Source organism: Trematomus bernacchii, unplaced genomic scaffold (assembly GCF_902827165.1).
Source record: "Trematomus bernacchii unplaced genomic scaffold, fTreBer1.1, whole genome shotgun sequence".
Lineage (NCBI taxonomy): Eukaryota > Metazoa > Chordata > Actinopteri > Perciformes > Nototheniidae > Trematomus > Trematomus bernacchii.
The window spans coordinates 4,363,629-4,379,761 of record NW_022987573.1 but is presented as its reverse complement, the minus strand read 5'-3'; the positions used below and the strand labels follow the sequence as shown (position 1 = coordinate 4,379,761).

Here is a 16,133-nt window from a genome sequence, read left to right as displayed (position 1 = left end):
AATGCATCATAGATTCACTCATATTATATACATTGTCAAATCTATAATAGTTAATTGGTTGTTTTTTAATTATAAATCTTACCCTCTGAAAATGTGTATGATCTAATATGTTTTTCTTGTGTTGCTCTTTCACATAGAACAAAGATGCCATTTGAAAAAAGGTTTTAAATATAGATTCATTTTTCACTCTGATTAACTGATTTAATTTAGGTAATAACACACAACCACCACTTTATCATTGCATAATTGCAAGTATTATTAGTTTGGATGCATAAGTAGAAGTAGTCGTGATTGCTGTGATTTTCTGCTCTGTTCTCCCCGCAATATCCAGCAGGTGGCGTCAATGTGTCGTTAAAGCTCTTGTGTTGTTGTTTTTTGGAGTGTGTGTATATGTGTGTATTCGTCAGACAGAGAGAAGGGGGGTGAGTGAGTTGCTGTCCGGCGTTTAGCGAGGTAGCAGCGGCTAGAAAGATGCACAGAGCTCGGGCTGTGTATAATAAAGAGGTGCCTGCAGGATAGTGTTTGTTTTATTTACTGCTGTTTCTGCACGACAAGGACGCCAGCAGAAATGGCCGGATTAATCAAAAAGCAGATTCTGAAACATTTGTCACGGTAAGTGTCATCTTTGGCGTTTTGTGTTAGCCAGTTAGCCCGGCTGGATGATGTTTTAACGTTACTGCCCAACACACAGCCAACCACAGTCTGCTAGTATTTGCTATCGAACGTGAAGCTAGCTACATTGATTTACACACTGGTTACCAACTAGTTTAACGCTACATGTTACAGCCACATGAGAATAACGTAATGATGAGTTAACTTGACAGGGACAGTGAACGCAACAAACCCGTTAAACCTGAACGGGATACAATTAAATTACTTTCACAACTGAATGCACGTGTTCTTAATACTGTTATATTCTACAGACTGCCTTTAATAGCTTTACTAAGCTATATAAAATGGGCCTCACATCTGTCATTATTGTACCCCTCTGTTTACTTAGACACTTAACGTTTAAGGGTCCAGGGCATCATAATTACTTTACAATAGAAACTTAAAAAATGTCTCTGAAAGTAGCATATTAGATCATCATTATCACTCAACTCCATCCATCTATCTATTTATAAGGTTACTATAGATTTCTTATACACAGTAAAGCTTAAAACAATGCCACTTCCTCAAGGAGAAATACACATTTTCTTCATGGGTAGGTTATTAGAGGAAATATTTTAATAATCTAGCCTATCTAGGGCGAAAATGCTTTAATGTATTCATCCCCAACTCAGAGTAGTCAGTTATGTTCTTGTAGTCCCATCAATGTCATCATTCAGCAACATGTATTCAATCTGGCACCATAGTGTACATGGGCATATTTTGTATTCCTGTCACCTTCAGCATCCTCTCCAGAGCTGACTGCTCCTCTTTCTCTATACCTGCTTCCTCTTTCTGTGATGCTGCCAAGACATGTGCATGCTATTTTTGCTCCTTTTTAGGTTTTATTGCATCAGAAATGGTGAGCTGCTGTTAGTTTTGTACTGCTGAAAGTTGTTAAGAAATACATTTTGGATGGAGAGCGATGTCGATATGTGTGTATCTTACTCCAGCTGGATGATGTAAAAAGGCTGAAGATTATCATGACACTGGACAATAGGTGTGTGTTCAATCACAGTCTTTCTTCTATTTGACCAACTCTTATTCTCCTTCCCTGTGTTGTCTCTGACACTGAATAATTAAAACAAAATTGTCACAGTAGGACACACTGGACACAGACTTGGTCAGTAGAAATGCGAGCACATAGGATTAAAGTTATTGAATTTATAGTCTATGCATAGATTCAGTTGGTCTTTGTGTAGCGTTATTTGTAAAGCAGGTACCCAGGATGTAGACAAGATCACATCCGATTTAACCCAGGCCTTCCTACATGTATTCTTATGGCGTCTATCTATAGTACAACGCCACTGTGTTAAACGTACATACAATGGACTTCTCAAACTAAATTGACAATTTCTATGGATATTTTTTGTGTTAATCGTATAAAAACGAAACATTGTTTAATTGTGAAACCAAACAGTTTTACTTTAGGCAAAACTTGTACAATGCACTCCTTCTTGCCTCAGATAAGCTGTGGGGTTTCTGTACTCTTTGAACCATGCTAATCTGAGTTATTAGTTTACATTGCTAGTCTTTCAGTAGTCTTAACTCCAACGTATGTCTTGATAATAAATACCACCAAATCGCTTTTTTAAAATTCTGCCAATCCAAAAGCAAGTGTATTACAATGCATAACGCTGCACGCCAGCTGTTTGGTATTTTGGACATGTGAACTAGCTCTACACCTATCATTAAAGGCACTTGAAAAGTGTGGGAGTTAACGTTAAATGAGAGCAGCGGCCCATGTTTTGTTCACAAAAGAAGTGTTGAGCTTTTATTTTATTGCTGAGTGTCGAAGAGAAGCTTAAGCTTTGACTGGCTTATCAGGCTTATCAAGTACAGCATGGTGTGAAGCCAAACAATCTTAAACATGTCGACAAATTGGACCACATTTAAATATCATCTCATCAGTTTATTTAATACTGTTAATCAATCTGTGTGTGCCAAACTCTGTTTAAAAAGCAGCAGGCTAAATGTCAAACAAGAACAATACAGTGTGTCTCTTGGCTGATGTCTGAAATGTCATGGAGATATGCCAGAACAGTGTTCAGTCATGGATATGAAATACAAATACTTGACAAATTGATTTACTTCCATTGATGCTATATTCACCCTGTTTTGAGTTGGAGGCTGTTGGAGCTCGCTGCACTAGCACCCTAAGAGAGGTTAACCAAGATGGGAAATACAGCTGTGGCTCTAGTACGGAGACTGCTGTGTTTTCTCAGAATGACTCATGCACTTGCACTGCTTTAGAAACATCTTAGCCAAGCTGCATAATTTAATTTTCTTTATTCCTGTCTCCTCGATCATCAGTGACGTACTGATGATGTCAGGTGTTTCCCTTGGTTAAAAATGAATGAAGCTTTTCCAGATTTAGGCTGTCAATATTTACTCTTGTCTCATTTTCCTTAGGTTCACCAAGAATCTGTCCCCTGACAAGATCAACCTTAGCACGTTGAAGGGGGAGGGGCAGCTGTCCAACCTGGAGCTTGACGAAGAGGTTCTGCAGAACATGCTGGACCTGCCAACCTGGCTGGCTGTCACCCGGGTCTACTGCAACAAGGCCGCCATCAGGGTATGTTACTGTTGAGTGGTCTAACCTGATTATGTAGCTGCTCTAAAAGGTGGGGCTGTCTCTCTTTTGTAAGACACAAAGCTGGTACAGAAAAAGTTCATAATTCAGGTCATGTTTGTATTTATCTATGGTTCTTTTTTTAAACTATACAAGGGTTTTCTGTTTATTAATGTCAGGAGCTTTGAGAGTTGTTAGAAACATATCACTCGTCACCGGCTTGAGCTATATCAGGATACATGTATTTATTATCCTTGCAAGAATGGAAGTAGTCATCACATACAGAGCATATGGCACAACTAGTTCCTGAACAGTGTCCTTCACATGCTTTAGAAATCTAGGTGTAGTGATGGACTCAGACCTGAATTGTAACAGTCACATTACAACAGTTATTATGTCTGCATACAATCACCTGAAGAACATATCTAGGATTAAAAAACTAATGTCGCAACAGGATTTAGAAAAACTTGTCCATGCTTTTATCTTCAGCAGACTCAACTACTGCAATAGTGTATTCACAGGGCTCACAAAAAAATCCATCAGAAAGCTGCAGCTGATTCAGAACGCTGCTGCTCGAGTCCTCACTAACACTAAAAGAGTGGATCACATCAGTCCAGTTCTGAAATCTTTACACTGGCTTCCAGTCGACCAAATAATTGATTTAAAAATACTATTGCTAGTTTTTAAATCACTAAATGGCTTAGGACCGAGGTATATAAACGATCTCCTGCATAACTATGAACCATCCAGGATTCTCAGGTCCTCTGGGTCGGGTCTGCTCTCTGTTCCAAGAATAAGAACTAAACATGGAAAAGCAGTGTTTAGCTATTGTGCCCCGACAATCTGGAACAAACTGCCCGAATCATGCACGTCCGCTGAAACACTTCCTATTTTCAAATCCAGACTAAAAACATATCTATTTGCCGCTGCTTTTAATTGAGCTGTTCATACTCACACTGCAGTATGCCTTTTATTCATGTATTCTGTACCGGCTGTGTTTATTTATTTATTTCATTATCTTTGCTTTTTTTATGCCTGTTTTTTAAATGCCATTTAATAATGTGTTTATGCTGTGTTTATTCTTGAATGTCTTTTGTTTTTATTTTGTAAAGCACTTTGAATTGTCGCGTGCTGAAAGGTGCTTTATCAATAAAATTGCCTTGCCTTGCCTTTATATACAAGAGAGGGTGTTACACAGTGACAGGATGGAGGAATACCGGTTCAAAGCAGTATACGATGTTTTGTTTAGATTAGCTAAGACCCACGTCAGAAATGATCATGCTTGTCATATGCCTATCTCCATAGAGGCTGAATCATCATGTTAATCGTTGTCACATAGCTTTCATATGCCTAAAACAGTCCTGATGCTCTTCTAGGTAATCACACATCCTGTCATGTACGCAGTTACAGTTGGGATACCTTTGTTATCATGTGCTACTCTGATATTGGAAGAGTACATTTAGTATTTTCCCAACAAGAGTGGTAGAGGAAATGAGCAGTGTCAGTACCACGGAGATGAGCCCTGCTAGAGGCACTGCTGCGGACATTATGATGCTTAGACAAGCACTGGTTATCAGTACTGGAGAGGCAAGCCGTGATTCAGAGGGACACAAAAGGCCAGAGGCTGCTGTGATCCTGGGATAAACTGGATGCTGTGCACTGTGCTGTCAGCATTAAGGATGCACGATAAGGCATTTTCTTTAGCTGGTACTGTTAAAGCAATTACTACCTGGCTGATCTAGAAAAATAACCCATCATTTAAATTGTTGATTAAAAAATAGCACACTTGATTTTGATTTTGTGGTGTTGCAACCTGTCTAGCTGTGTAGGAGGAGTTTTTTAAAACGTATTACTGGAATTCACTTGTTTATTTTCCTATTCCCAATGCCCCTGGCTAACCTCTCGTAAAAAAGCTACAAAATGTAGACCAATATATCCTAAAATGTTAGCTTGGTCTGTACTTGGCTGTTTATCAGTTCCTTCTTTTTATAAAGTATGATGTTGATTTTAGAAGTCTTGGCTCACCACCAGGTCAACGTTTGACTTTTTGTTCCTGATGGATATATTTGAACTTGAATACTTGTCATTGTTAGCGTGTTAGCATGCTTGTCATAATAAAAAATGTGTGTTATTTAAATTTGACCTTGATTTGAAAGCAATGTCAAACATCTCAGGAATTTCTTTAAACTGCTCCTGATATTCAAGCTACAGTAGGTCTTGGACGCAGAGTATAGAGGATTTTGTTCAGCTCTGTGCTGTTTTTCTATCTATATGTTACTGTTTATCATCTTCAGACATCTTTAGGCACAACATTAGGTTTCATTGCTATGCAAATAACTCTCTGACATAATCACAGTAATTTGGCTGCTTTCATTACCGCTTTGAGACATTCACAGCTTGAAGGCTAACAATGTCCTTTTGAAAGCTCTTGCAAATGTAAACGCAGTAATTACTAACCATTGTGATTCATTCGCTCAACATGTTGTCAAACACTGCAACAAGCCCTTTTCTTAAAAGTTTTGGAACATCATTACAATCGAAACACTCCTGTCTTCAGAAAACATGCAGTCCAGCCATGTGAAAACTGATCTATTAAATGTGACATGTTTTTGTAATATTCAACACTTAAATGTCCATTACTGTCTTTTTTATGTTATTTATGTCCTTCCCTTTTTCTTCTCTTCGTCTAATAATGAATGCTTTATTTCTCTAATGCTGTCATTTGTAGTTTAAGTACATGGTAATAATAACTAAACTGATGATATGTGATTTGTTTAATAGAAATATCAGTATAACTCTGAATAATACAGTGTGGCAGTTCTTGTCGTCACTCTTCCATCACGTTGCAGGAGCTTGATGTCCACAGTGCCCTTGTGCCCTGTGAATGTTAAACAGTGCAGAATGCTGTGGCAAGTGTTTGTGTCTGACTCTGTGGACCTTGCTGTTCTGTCTTTGTAGATACAATGGACAAAGTTGAAAACAAGCCCCATCTGTCTGGTAAGAGCGATGTTATTTTTGTCCTTGTCCAGAGTTCTTGCACATTTCTGCAACACTAGGCCTCTCCCTTTTATCCCAAAATAACTTTGGCATGACCCTGCACAGTTATTTGGCTGTTTGGTTATAGTTCTCAAGAGGTTGTGCTCTCTGTCCTGTTATCATGTGTGAATGTTAGTATTAAATCTGCACAATTGATTGAAATGTTGTATCGAAATCGCAATATGGATTAAGCAATATACAAAACCACAGTAGGCTCCTTTAGTAAAGGGAAATTTGTGATTAATCTCATTCTGAATAAAATATAGTGTTTCCAGGCCTACCGACCTAATAAATAAATGGCAGATACTTTGCACCCGGGTGTCTGTAGCTAACAATGATATTTGCACTCGGGTGTCCATAGTTAACAATGCTATTTACACCCGGGTGTCCGTAGTTAACAATGCTATTTACACCCGGGTGTCCGTAGTTAACAATGCTATTTACACCCGGGTGTCCGTAGTTAACAATGCTATTTACACCCGGGTGTCCGTAGTTAACAATGCTATTTACACCCGGGTGTCCGTAGTTAACAATGCTATTTACACCCGGGTGTCCGTAGTTAACAATGCTATTTACACCCGGGTGTCCGTAGCTAACAATGCTATTTACACCCGGGTGTCCATAGTTAACAATGCTATTTACACCCGGGTGTCCGTAGCTAACAATGCTATTTACACCCGGGTGTGGTAGCTAACAGTGCTATTTACACCCGGGTGTCCGTAGCTAACAATGCTATTTACACCCGGGTGTGGTAGCTAACAGTGCTATTTACACCCGGGTGTCCGTAGCTAACAATGCTATTTACACCCGGGTGTCCGTAGCTAACAATGTGTTTTGCACCCGGCCTGCACATTAGATACTGTTTTGGATGTATAGTCTGGTACAATCCCCTTAAAAAAGTCACACCATGTTCATTTAAATATTTATTTTAATGATAATGTGAATAATGTTTCAAAAATGATAATATATAATAGTATCGCTATTGCAAAATCAGTCAAAAATAATTGCAACTAGTTCTTTGCCCTAGTAAGTTTATGACTTTATTCATGTTCAGTAAATTATTTGCGGGGTATTAAAGTTTCATTCTTTTCTTTTATATTATCTGTGCAGTTCTTGGATAAGGTTGAGGTGGAAATGCGGACATGTGAGGAGCCGCGTCCACCAAACGGCCCCTCTCCCATAGCTATCACAGCAGGACAGAGGTAAGCATGCAAATATCTTTATATTAATCAGACGACTAAAACTACATACCATGATGACTATGCCTTTACTCAAGGTTTAATTGTGTATTTCCAGTGAGTACGGCTTTGCAGAGAAAGTGGTGGAGGGCATGTCAGTGAGGATCAACAACATCACCATCAAGGTTCAGGCTCGTGCCTTCCACGCCTCCTTCGAGCTCTGGCAGTTACAAGGAAACAGCCTGAACCCCAAATGGGAGAGCAGTGACCTCCGATACACCCGTGTCACCGACCCGAAGAGAGGAGAGGTACAGCACACCTATTATCTCCCTCTTCAGCTTTACACAGCTCTGACTGGACGTTGTATGCAAGGCCTAGCTAAACAAAATGTTTCACCACAGAAACGGTGAGTGCTCATTAGGCCTGCAGTGAATCATTTAATCAAGCCACTTCAATTGGATTATTATTAGCTGCAGGGGCCATAAAGAGATGAACAACCTTTCAGAAGGAGGTTTTGTAAGCCACTTAAAAGGAAATACGCCTTTTCCTTCTCGTTGGGTCAAATAAAAACCATTAGCCGTGCCACATCAGTAGCGATTTTATATAACGCGTGTTCTTTGTCTCATAGTGGTTTTAAGCAGGATCAAGCTGGAGGGTTTAATATGTTTATTGTTTCAATCAGGTGTTGACATTCAAAGAAATAAACTGGCAGAGTCTGCGTATCGAGGCGGATGCCATTGAGAGTAACGACCAGGATCTTGGTAGCACGCCGCTCCGTCTCATCACCAACCAGGGACGCATTCGCATCGCTCTAAAGCGCAGAGTAAGACTGTTTCTAACGTTCATATATTATTCTGTCATGGAAATCTGAATAGCAAACTATTTGTCACAAGTTTAATTCATCGTTGTTCTGTCTAGATAAAGGACTGTAACGTGCTGGCATCCAAGCTGCTCTTCATTCTGGACGACCTGTTGTGGGTGCTGACGGACTCTCAGCTCAAAGCCATCATACATTACGCCAAGTCTCTGAGCGAGGCCATGGAGAAGTCGGCCCAGCAGAGGAAGAGCAGGACGGCAGAGTCCCTACAGGTCTGCTGATCAATGTTTGAGAGAAAAGTCAGTGTGAAGAGGCATAATAAACCTGCAACATGATATGAGATTAAACAACTAGTGGACATGTTAAATGTCTTCCAAAGAAAAGGTCTCTTACCCTTAGAGACAAAGTTAATATTTAAAACCTCATAAACTCAAAAATGTACTAAAAATGTTTCTATTTTCAGCTCTCATTGCTTTCCAAAGCAACCATCAATGTTCAGTTTGGGGATTGTTTGAGCCTTTTTTGTCTTTGTTTTGCACATTATAGACTGCCCCATCGAACATGCATAGAATATATATTTTTCAAGCTCAAACTTGGCTATAAATCTGATTTCTACGTTTTTTCTTAATTCCCAAAACTATAAAGCTGCAAGGAAACCAAAGTACAAGAGAAATTACACATTGACATACAAATGTAGAATCTCTATTGATAAGAACCTTATTGTCTCATTATTTAACAATCCAAGGTTGTTCAAATATTGTCACATTTTTAACTCAAACACAACTATACTGTAAATAACTGACTTTAAAAAGAAAATTCTACAGATATAAATACATGTAAAAGCAACAAAAGCTTGGTTCTACATTATACATTCTAAAAAACTAAGCGTATTAACAGATAACAGACAGTATTATTATAACAAAACAAAGACTTAAATATAGTTGCTTCAAGCCTATTTCTAGATATGTTAACTATATATTATAGTTGTAACTTGTTTGTGTTTCCCTATGATATTTCTTTTGCAAGATATTTTTTTCATCTTGATAATTTAGATGTTTGACCTCCTCTCTGTTTCAGACCGCTCCTCCTTCTCCTGGCCTCCACAACCTGTGGACAGAGACCCCCCCCCGCCCCTGCTGGCCCCCCCAGCACCACCAGTCAATACTTTGATCTCTACGATGTTAAGGAGTCTTCTTACCACACCTTCATTTCCCGCTTGGACCTACACATATGCAACGACAGCTCTTCATTAGATGATGGTTAGTTGGAAATAGCTTGCCATGCGCCAAATGATCACATGTCCTTATTGAATTTGAAGGATAACGTCAAGCTGTTTCCTGTCATTTATCATGTGATCTCTCACAGATGAGGCTCCCCCACCGGGCCTGCAAGGTGCCATGCAGCTGACATTCAGGAAGCTGGGCTTTGACTACTATCCCGTCCACAGACCGGGTGAGTGTGAGGGTGCTTTTCAACGCAGTTCACCCAGAGGCCTGTCCTGCTCTCACTTTATCCACAGCATTCATTCAGGACTAGCTTTAGGGAGGATTTTCTACTCAAGCAGACTAATTGCCTGGGAGTGTGTGCCCACTGCCATTATTCTCTGTGGAATTCCTCCAGTGTAGAATGTGGATCAGCTGAGTCGCCTGTGGAGCCGATTATGGTCAATTATGGCGCATTTCCACTACACGGTCGGCCTCGGCCACACTCGGTACGGCTCGGTACGGCTTGGCCGCGTTGGGCCTTAACAGGGCCGACTCACTTCATGCTGCGCTTCCATTACAGTTTAGGAACTGGGGTAGTTACTATAGTAACGCAGTGTAGGCGGAGCCGTGACGTCATCTTCAATGAGAAATCCAGAAACACAACACAGCCGTTAGCTGTGAGCACTCAGAGCTCACAGCTCCTTAAATATGTTCAGAAACTCGACAAAAGTTAAACAAGTACACACCACAGACTGCCTGTGTCATGGTGAATACAGTCGCTGCTTTATTTATGTCTGTATAGGCCGTTGTTGTGAGTGTGGACGGTCGGGGCATATACTGCGTTAGCTTAGCCAATCTCCATCTAGAAAAACACGAATTTTAAAAGGTTTTTCGCCTGCCGTCTGTCTGCAGACTTGACAAAGCATTAATTCATGGTTTTTACTAACCGGTATCAGTATGTTGTTACTTCGGCATCATTTTGAAACGTGTATTACAATTAAATCACGGTCAAATATGTCCATCTTGTTGTAGTTCTAGCCCTCTTGCCAGCGCTCCTCTCTCTAGTTTAGCATACTCAGCCCGACTCAGCCCTGTTTGTTGGCCCCGATAGAACCACAATTTTCTAGGGCCAGAAAAGAGGGGAAAAAGTGGCCCCGCGCCGTGCCGCGCCGGAACGAGGCCTAGTGGAAGCACAACCAAAAAAGGGGACGGCACGACACGGCACGCTTAAAGCGAGCTACGCGCTGCAATGGAAATGCGCCATTAGACACAGACCACAAACCTTCACTAAGCTATTTGTTTGATTAAGAATTATGGTCTTTGAATATTAAATAAAGATTGATGCATATACCAACCCAGTTCAGTTTTATACACAGTTTGTATACTTATCCAAACATCTAACTTTGAAAAATGACAGAATGCACTCTAATTTACAGGAAGTTGCTGATACAGAAAAAGCTATTCTACTTTCAATTCTTACGGATACTTTTTAAATATAGTCTTAGTCATGTGTAACATTTCCTTGTCAATTTGTATTAAATATAGTCCTTTTTATCCTGTTTTAGTAGACTAAAAGGCTCAGCATTTTGTTCTTATATTTGTCAAGAAATCAGTTACTATTTTGTTCAAGTTTTACTCAATGAAAACTGTTTAAATTGTTCTTTATAGTCATCAGATTATATTTTATACATTTGACTCATTCTAGTCTACCTTAGTTATGAACTTGTTCCTTTCACCATGACCTTCTAATTGTTGTTGTTAACCCTAATTTAAGTATATGACAGACCCTGGTACATGGTGAACAATAAACATTGCGTCAGGTTTTTGTTCAGAGGAAATGAGTTTGAAGCCTTGAATGGTGGCTGAATCAAATCCTTGTTGTTTCCTCTCTAAATCAGCTGATGGATGTCGGCACTGGGAGCGCTACAGTGGAGCCATGGAGGCTCAGGCTCAGTGGGCCGGGAAACTCCTGCAGGAGTACCAGAGGAGGGTCCAGGCTGCTGGGATCCCCGGGCCCCACTCTGAGGCCCCCCAGCCCAACAAGGACTCCCCCGCAAAGACAGTACGAGGTATGAGTGCAGAATTATAATATGTCAACGTTTATCTTGTTATTGTCAAAGGACTCAGATAAATTACACAGATCTACATGATTACTTGTATTTCCTTTAAAACACAAGAAAATCCTACCACCTATAGTGTACTCATATGTACTCGTATTATATATAGAAATGGACTATATACTGGTCTATAGTGTATACATATTTATATTCCTGTCTATAGTACTGTTTATATTATGAGGTCTATATTATTTCTACCTTCTTTTTATCAAAATGTATACTACTGTTAATAGTGCTTACACCTTGTAATGCTGATAATACTGTATTTACTTTAGCTGTCATATTTATATACTTATTTTATACATAGGCTTGCCCTTCTGGTTAGACGCTAACTGCATTTTGAGTCCCACTATTATACTCTGTGCAATAAGAACAAACGTGAATGTAATTTAATCAAATCTAAAAGAAATACCACAAATGTACCACTATTGAATTATGTACCCATTTCCCAACAAATCAACAGATGGCTTAGTAACCGCACATTTTTTATGATAACAAAGAAACAAACCGTAACCAGTAAAAGTATTTCTCAATGTGTGTCATGATCTTACCGAGCAGCAGACTTGCTCTTTGTAAATGAGTCATTTCTGACTGGAAGTATTTTCTCCCCCACTCTCATTCTTCAGATGGGCAGTCCAGCCCTAAGTCGGGACCCTTCCCCTCTGAGCAGGCAACAGGCAGGACCTGCACCGCTCCTTCAGGGTCCTCGCTGAAGAGGCTGCGCTCCTGCTGCGTGGTGGTCAGGGTGGACGACGTGGACATTCACCAGGCAAGCCTAAATGAATTAACTGATTAGATTTACCTGCTCCAGCACAAGCCTTACTTCAATAAATGCTCTGAGGGGCTTCTGTTCTTCGGACATAGCAGTCAGACAGTATCTTTGGGCAAGGTTTGAGGTCGACTTACATTCAGAATATTTTAGTGACGACAAGCAGTGAGGAATGGTATTAATACTATGGAAACAGGAGTTTACAATCTTACAATTCTTAAAAAGATCCAATCCGCATCATGCCACAGACTGGTGGATCCAACAACAGGGACATATCAGCTGCTGCATCAGCTCTTTAAAAGAATGACGTCACCATACGTTTTGTACAGTCAAAGGTCACTGGTTGCATTCATGACATAACTGCCTACAGTTAACATGGAAATTATGAATAGTTTGTGTGTAAAGCAGGTATTGGTTGATTAATTGATAAAAAACACTCTTTACAACTCTTTGCAGTGAGCATGCTTAATATCTGACCACAATCATTATCAAGATGATGCCTAATTGAGGTGCTTTCACGATTGGACAAATGATAACTTTTGAAAAAAAATGTGTGTGTATAAAACGATAGTTACGTATGTAACTACGGTTCTATGAATACTGGATGACCGCCAGAGGCGGTGCTTTAGCACTGGATATCTTCTGTCTCGCGCATGCGTAGGTCGAATATTTATATCAACAAAGTCATGTGTGACCCCGTATGACACCGGAAGGTATAAGTTCCGGTGCTGTCAACGGGCTCAGTCCTATGGAATCTTCTCGCAGAAACACGAAATTCCGAGTGACCAAGAACTCTGGCGGTCATCCAGTATTCATAGAACCGTAGTTACATACGTAACTATCGTTCTATTTCATACTTACTGACCGCCAGAGGCGGTGCTTTAGCACTGGATGACCTATACCAACAGAGTCACGAGGAAGTCTGAATACTCACCTATAAGGATGGCCTAGACGGACTCTGCAGGAGGACCACACCCAGCGGGTGAGGGGCGGCAACATTCACCCTGTAATATCTGGCGAATGTGCTCGGAGATGCCCATGTGGCCGCAGCACATATATCCTCCAGGGGCACACCTCTCCAGGTCGCCCATGATGTGGAGACACTCCTGGTAGAGTGGCACTTTACTCTCGGTGGCAAGGGACGGTCATTCGCCTTATATGCCTGGGCAATGACGTCCACGATCCAGTGGGACAAGCGCTGTTTGGAGAGCGCACAGCCCCTTCTAGGACCACCGTAACATAAAAAGAGCTGCTCAGACTGACGCATGTCAGCGGTAGTCTGGACATAAGCTCTAAGGGCCCGCACCGGGCATAGGAGTCTCGACCTCTCTTCCCCCTCTCCTGATGGGGGGTCAAACCGTGCCAGCTGGATAGGCCGATTAAAATGAGAGCGTGCCAGCACCTTAGGGAGGAACGCTATGTTCGGCCATAAGGTGACACCTGAGCCATCTGAGTTCCACCTCAGACACGAGCTGTTCACAGACAAGGCCTGAAGCTCGCTTACACGTTTTGCTGAGGTGATGGCAAGAAGGAAAGCAGTCTTGACTGAGAGCCACCTCAGTTCTGCCTGTAACAAGGGTTCAAAGGGAGGCGAGCATAGGGCATCCAGCACCAAGGGCAGATCCCATGTAGGGGCCCTTGGGATGTTCGGGGGGCGGAGCCTCAGTGCTCCCCTTAAAAAGAGGGATACCAGCCTATGGCTCCCCACTGTGCTGTTGTCAACCCTTGAGTGTTGAGCTGATATAGCAGCCACATACACTCTGATGGTAGCGGGACACCGGCCGTCGTCCAGGAGGGACTGCAGGAACTCAAGGATAGTAGGCACCGAGCAATGTACTGGGTCCTCATTCCGCCCTTGGCACCAGTTAGAGAACAGTTTCCACCTGTTCTCGTACTGCTTACGAGTAGATGGTGCCCTAGCATTGAGGATAGTCCTCCTGACAGGCTCTACGCAGTCGCTCAGCAGTGGGTCGGGCCCTCCAGTGGCCAGACCCACAGCTGGAGGCGGCCGGGGTCGGGGTGCCATATCCGACCCTCCAGCTGAGACAAGAGGTCCCCCCTGTTGGGGAGACGCCAAGGTGTCCCGCAACAGAGTCTGTGCAGCAGGGAGAACCAAGTCCTGGCTGGCCAGAAGGGGGCCACCAGAAGAAGCCTGTGGCCCTGATGAAGCACTCCGAGTGTTGGTAGGATCAGGGGAAGGGGTGGATAGGCATAGAGAAGGCACCCTGGCCATGAATGAGCCAGGGCGTCCTGACCCAAAGGGCTGGTCTTCTCCATCAAGGAGAACCATAGGAGGCAGTGGGTCGAAGTCCTTGAGGCAAAGAGATCTACCTCTGCCCTGCCGAAGAGACCCCAGATGTTGGCCACCACCTCTGGATGAAGCCGCCACTCCCCTGGTGGAGGTTTGTGACGGGAGAGGAAGTCTGCGACTTGGTTCCTCTCTCCGGGCAGATACATTGACCGTAGGCTGGCCAGGCAAGGGGCTGCCCAGGTCAGGAGAGCCTGGGACACCTCTAGCAAGCGTGCAGATTTGGTGCCCCCTTGATGGTTTATATGATAAACCGTTGTAGTGTTGTCCGAGCGGACAAGCACATGCCTCCCCTTCAGGTATGGCAGGAAGTGCCTGAGTGCTAGGTGCACAGCTCGTAGCTCTAGCACATTGATATGATCTGTGCAGTCCAGAGCAGACCACAGCCCGCGCGCGGTCCTGTTTTGCCACACCGCACCCCATCCCATCCCGAGAGGCTGGCATCCGTCGTAACGGTCTCTCTGCGGAAAGGGACGGAGCCCATGGCCACGCCCGTTGACATATACGACCTCCTCCTCCATGGGGATAGAGTGGAGAGGCACTGTTGTGACACCCTGATTTTTCTGTGCCTGTGCCACTTGGGGTCTAAGTGGAGGCCGTTCAGCCATCTCTGCAGGGGGCGCAGTGACAACAAGCCCAAGGGAACGACAGTTGAGGCAGCTGCCAGCTTGCCCAAGAGGCGGAGAAACAGGATATATGCCAGAGACCTGCCCCCTTTGAAGAGGGGAAGAAGCTGGAGGATGTCGTCCAGGCGCTGAGCCGATGGACAGGCCCGCATAGTGACTGAGTCCAGAGCCACCCCAATAAAGGTTAGGCTCTGAGAGGGGTTCAGACAACTCTTCTCCATGTTCACCTTGAGGCCTAGCCGGGCGACATGAGAGAGAAGGAGAGCCGTGTCCTGGGTCGACTGCAACCGGGATGGTGCACAGATTAGCCAGTCGTCTAAGTATGGCAGAATCTTCATACCCTGAGACTGCAGGGGCGAGAGAGCTGCCGCGACACACCTGGTGAACACCCTTGGGGAGAGGGAGAGTCCGAATGGAAGCACCCTGAACTGGAAATGACGGCCTCTGAAGGCAAATCGAAGAAACTGCCTGTGATGAGGCACAATAGGCACATGAAAATAAGCGTTCTTCAAGTCGATGGACGTGAACCATTCCCCCCTGGCAATGGTACGAAGAACGTCCGCTGTGCTCAGCATATGGAAGGGTAAGATCTTCAGGAACTTGTTGAGTCCCCTCAGATCGAGGATTGGGCGAAGTCCCCCGCCTTTCTTCCTTATCAGGAAGTAGGTCGAGTAGAAGTCCCCAGGCTCTAAGATGGGGTCCACAGGCTCGATTGCACCCTTGGCCAGGAGGACTGACAGCTCCTGGTTTAGGGCGACTTCTTTTGCCGGGTCGTTTATGGTGGTCATTTTGACCCGGCTGAAGACTGGGGGGCGGCATCGGAACTGAAGCTTGTACCCTTGGGTTAAAGTGGAAAC

General features: G+C 43.1%; 1 protein-coding gene across 1 annotated transcript in view; it reads left to right on the top strand.

Moving 5' to 3' along the window:
• Nucleotides 1–432: 432 nt before the first annotated feature.
• The window catches only part of uhrf1bp1 (UHRF1 binding protein 1), a 29,023-nt gene continuing 13,322 nt past the window's right edge, over nucleotides 433–16,133 (top strand). Inside the window, 12 exon segments of the mRNA XM_034126659.1 lie at nucleotides 433–612; nucleotides 3,061–3,223; nucleotides 6,179–6,217; nucleotides 7,367–7,458; nucleotides 7,553–7,742; nucleotides 8,117–8,257; nucleotides 8,353–8,523; nucleotides 9,329–9,375; nucleotides 9,377–9,510; nucleotides 9,617–9,703; nucleotides 11,355–11,525; nucleotides 12,200–12,342. Of these exon segments, the coding sequence (XP_033982550.1) occupies nucleotides 569–612; nucleotides 3,061–3,223; nucleotides 6,179–6,217; nucleotides 7,367–7,458; nucleotides 7,553–7,742; nucleotides 8,117–8,257; nucleotides 8,353–8,523; nucleotides 9,329–9,375; nucleotides 9,377–9,510; nucleotides 9,617–9,703; nucleotides 11,355–11,525; nucleotides 12,200–12,342 (1,422 nt within the window). The 5' untranslated portion in view covers nucleotides 433–568.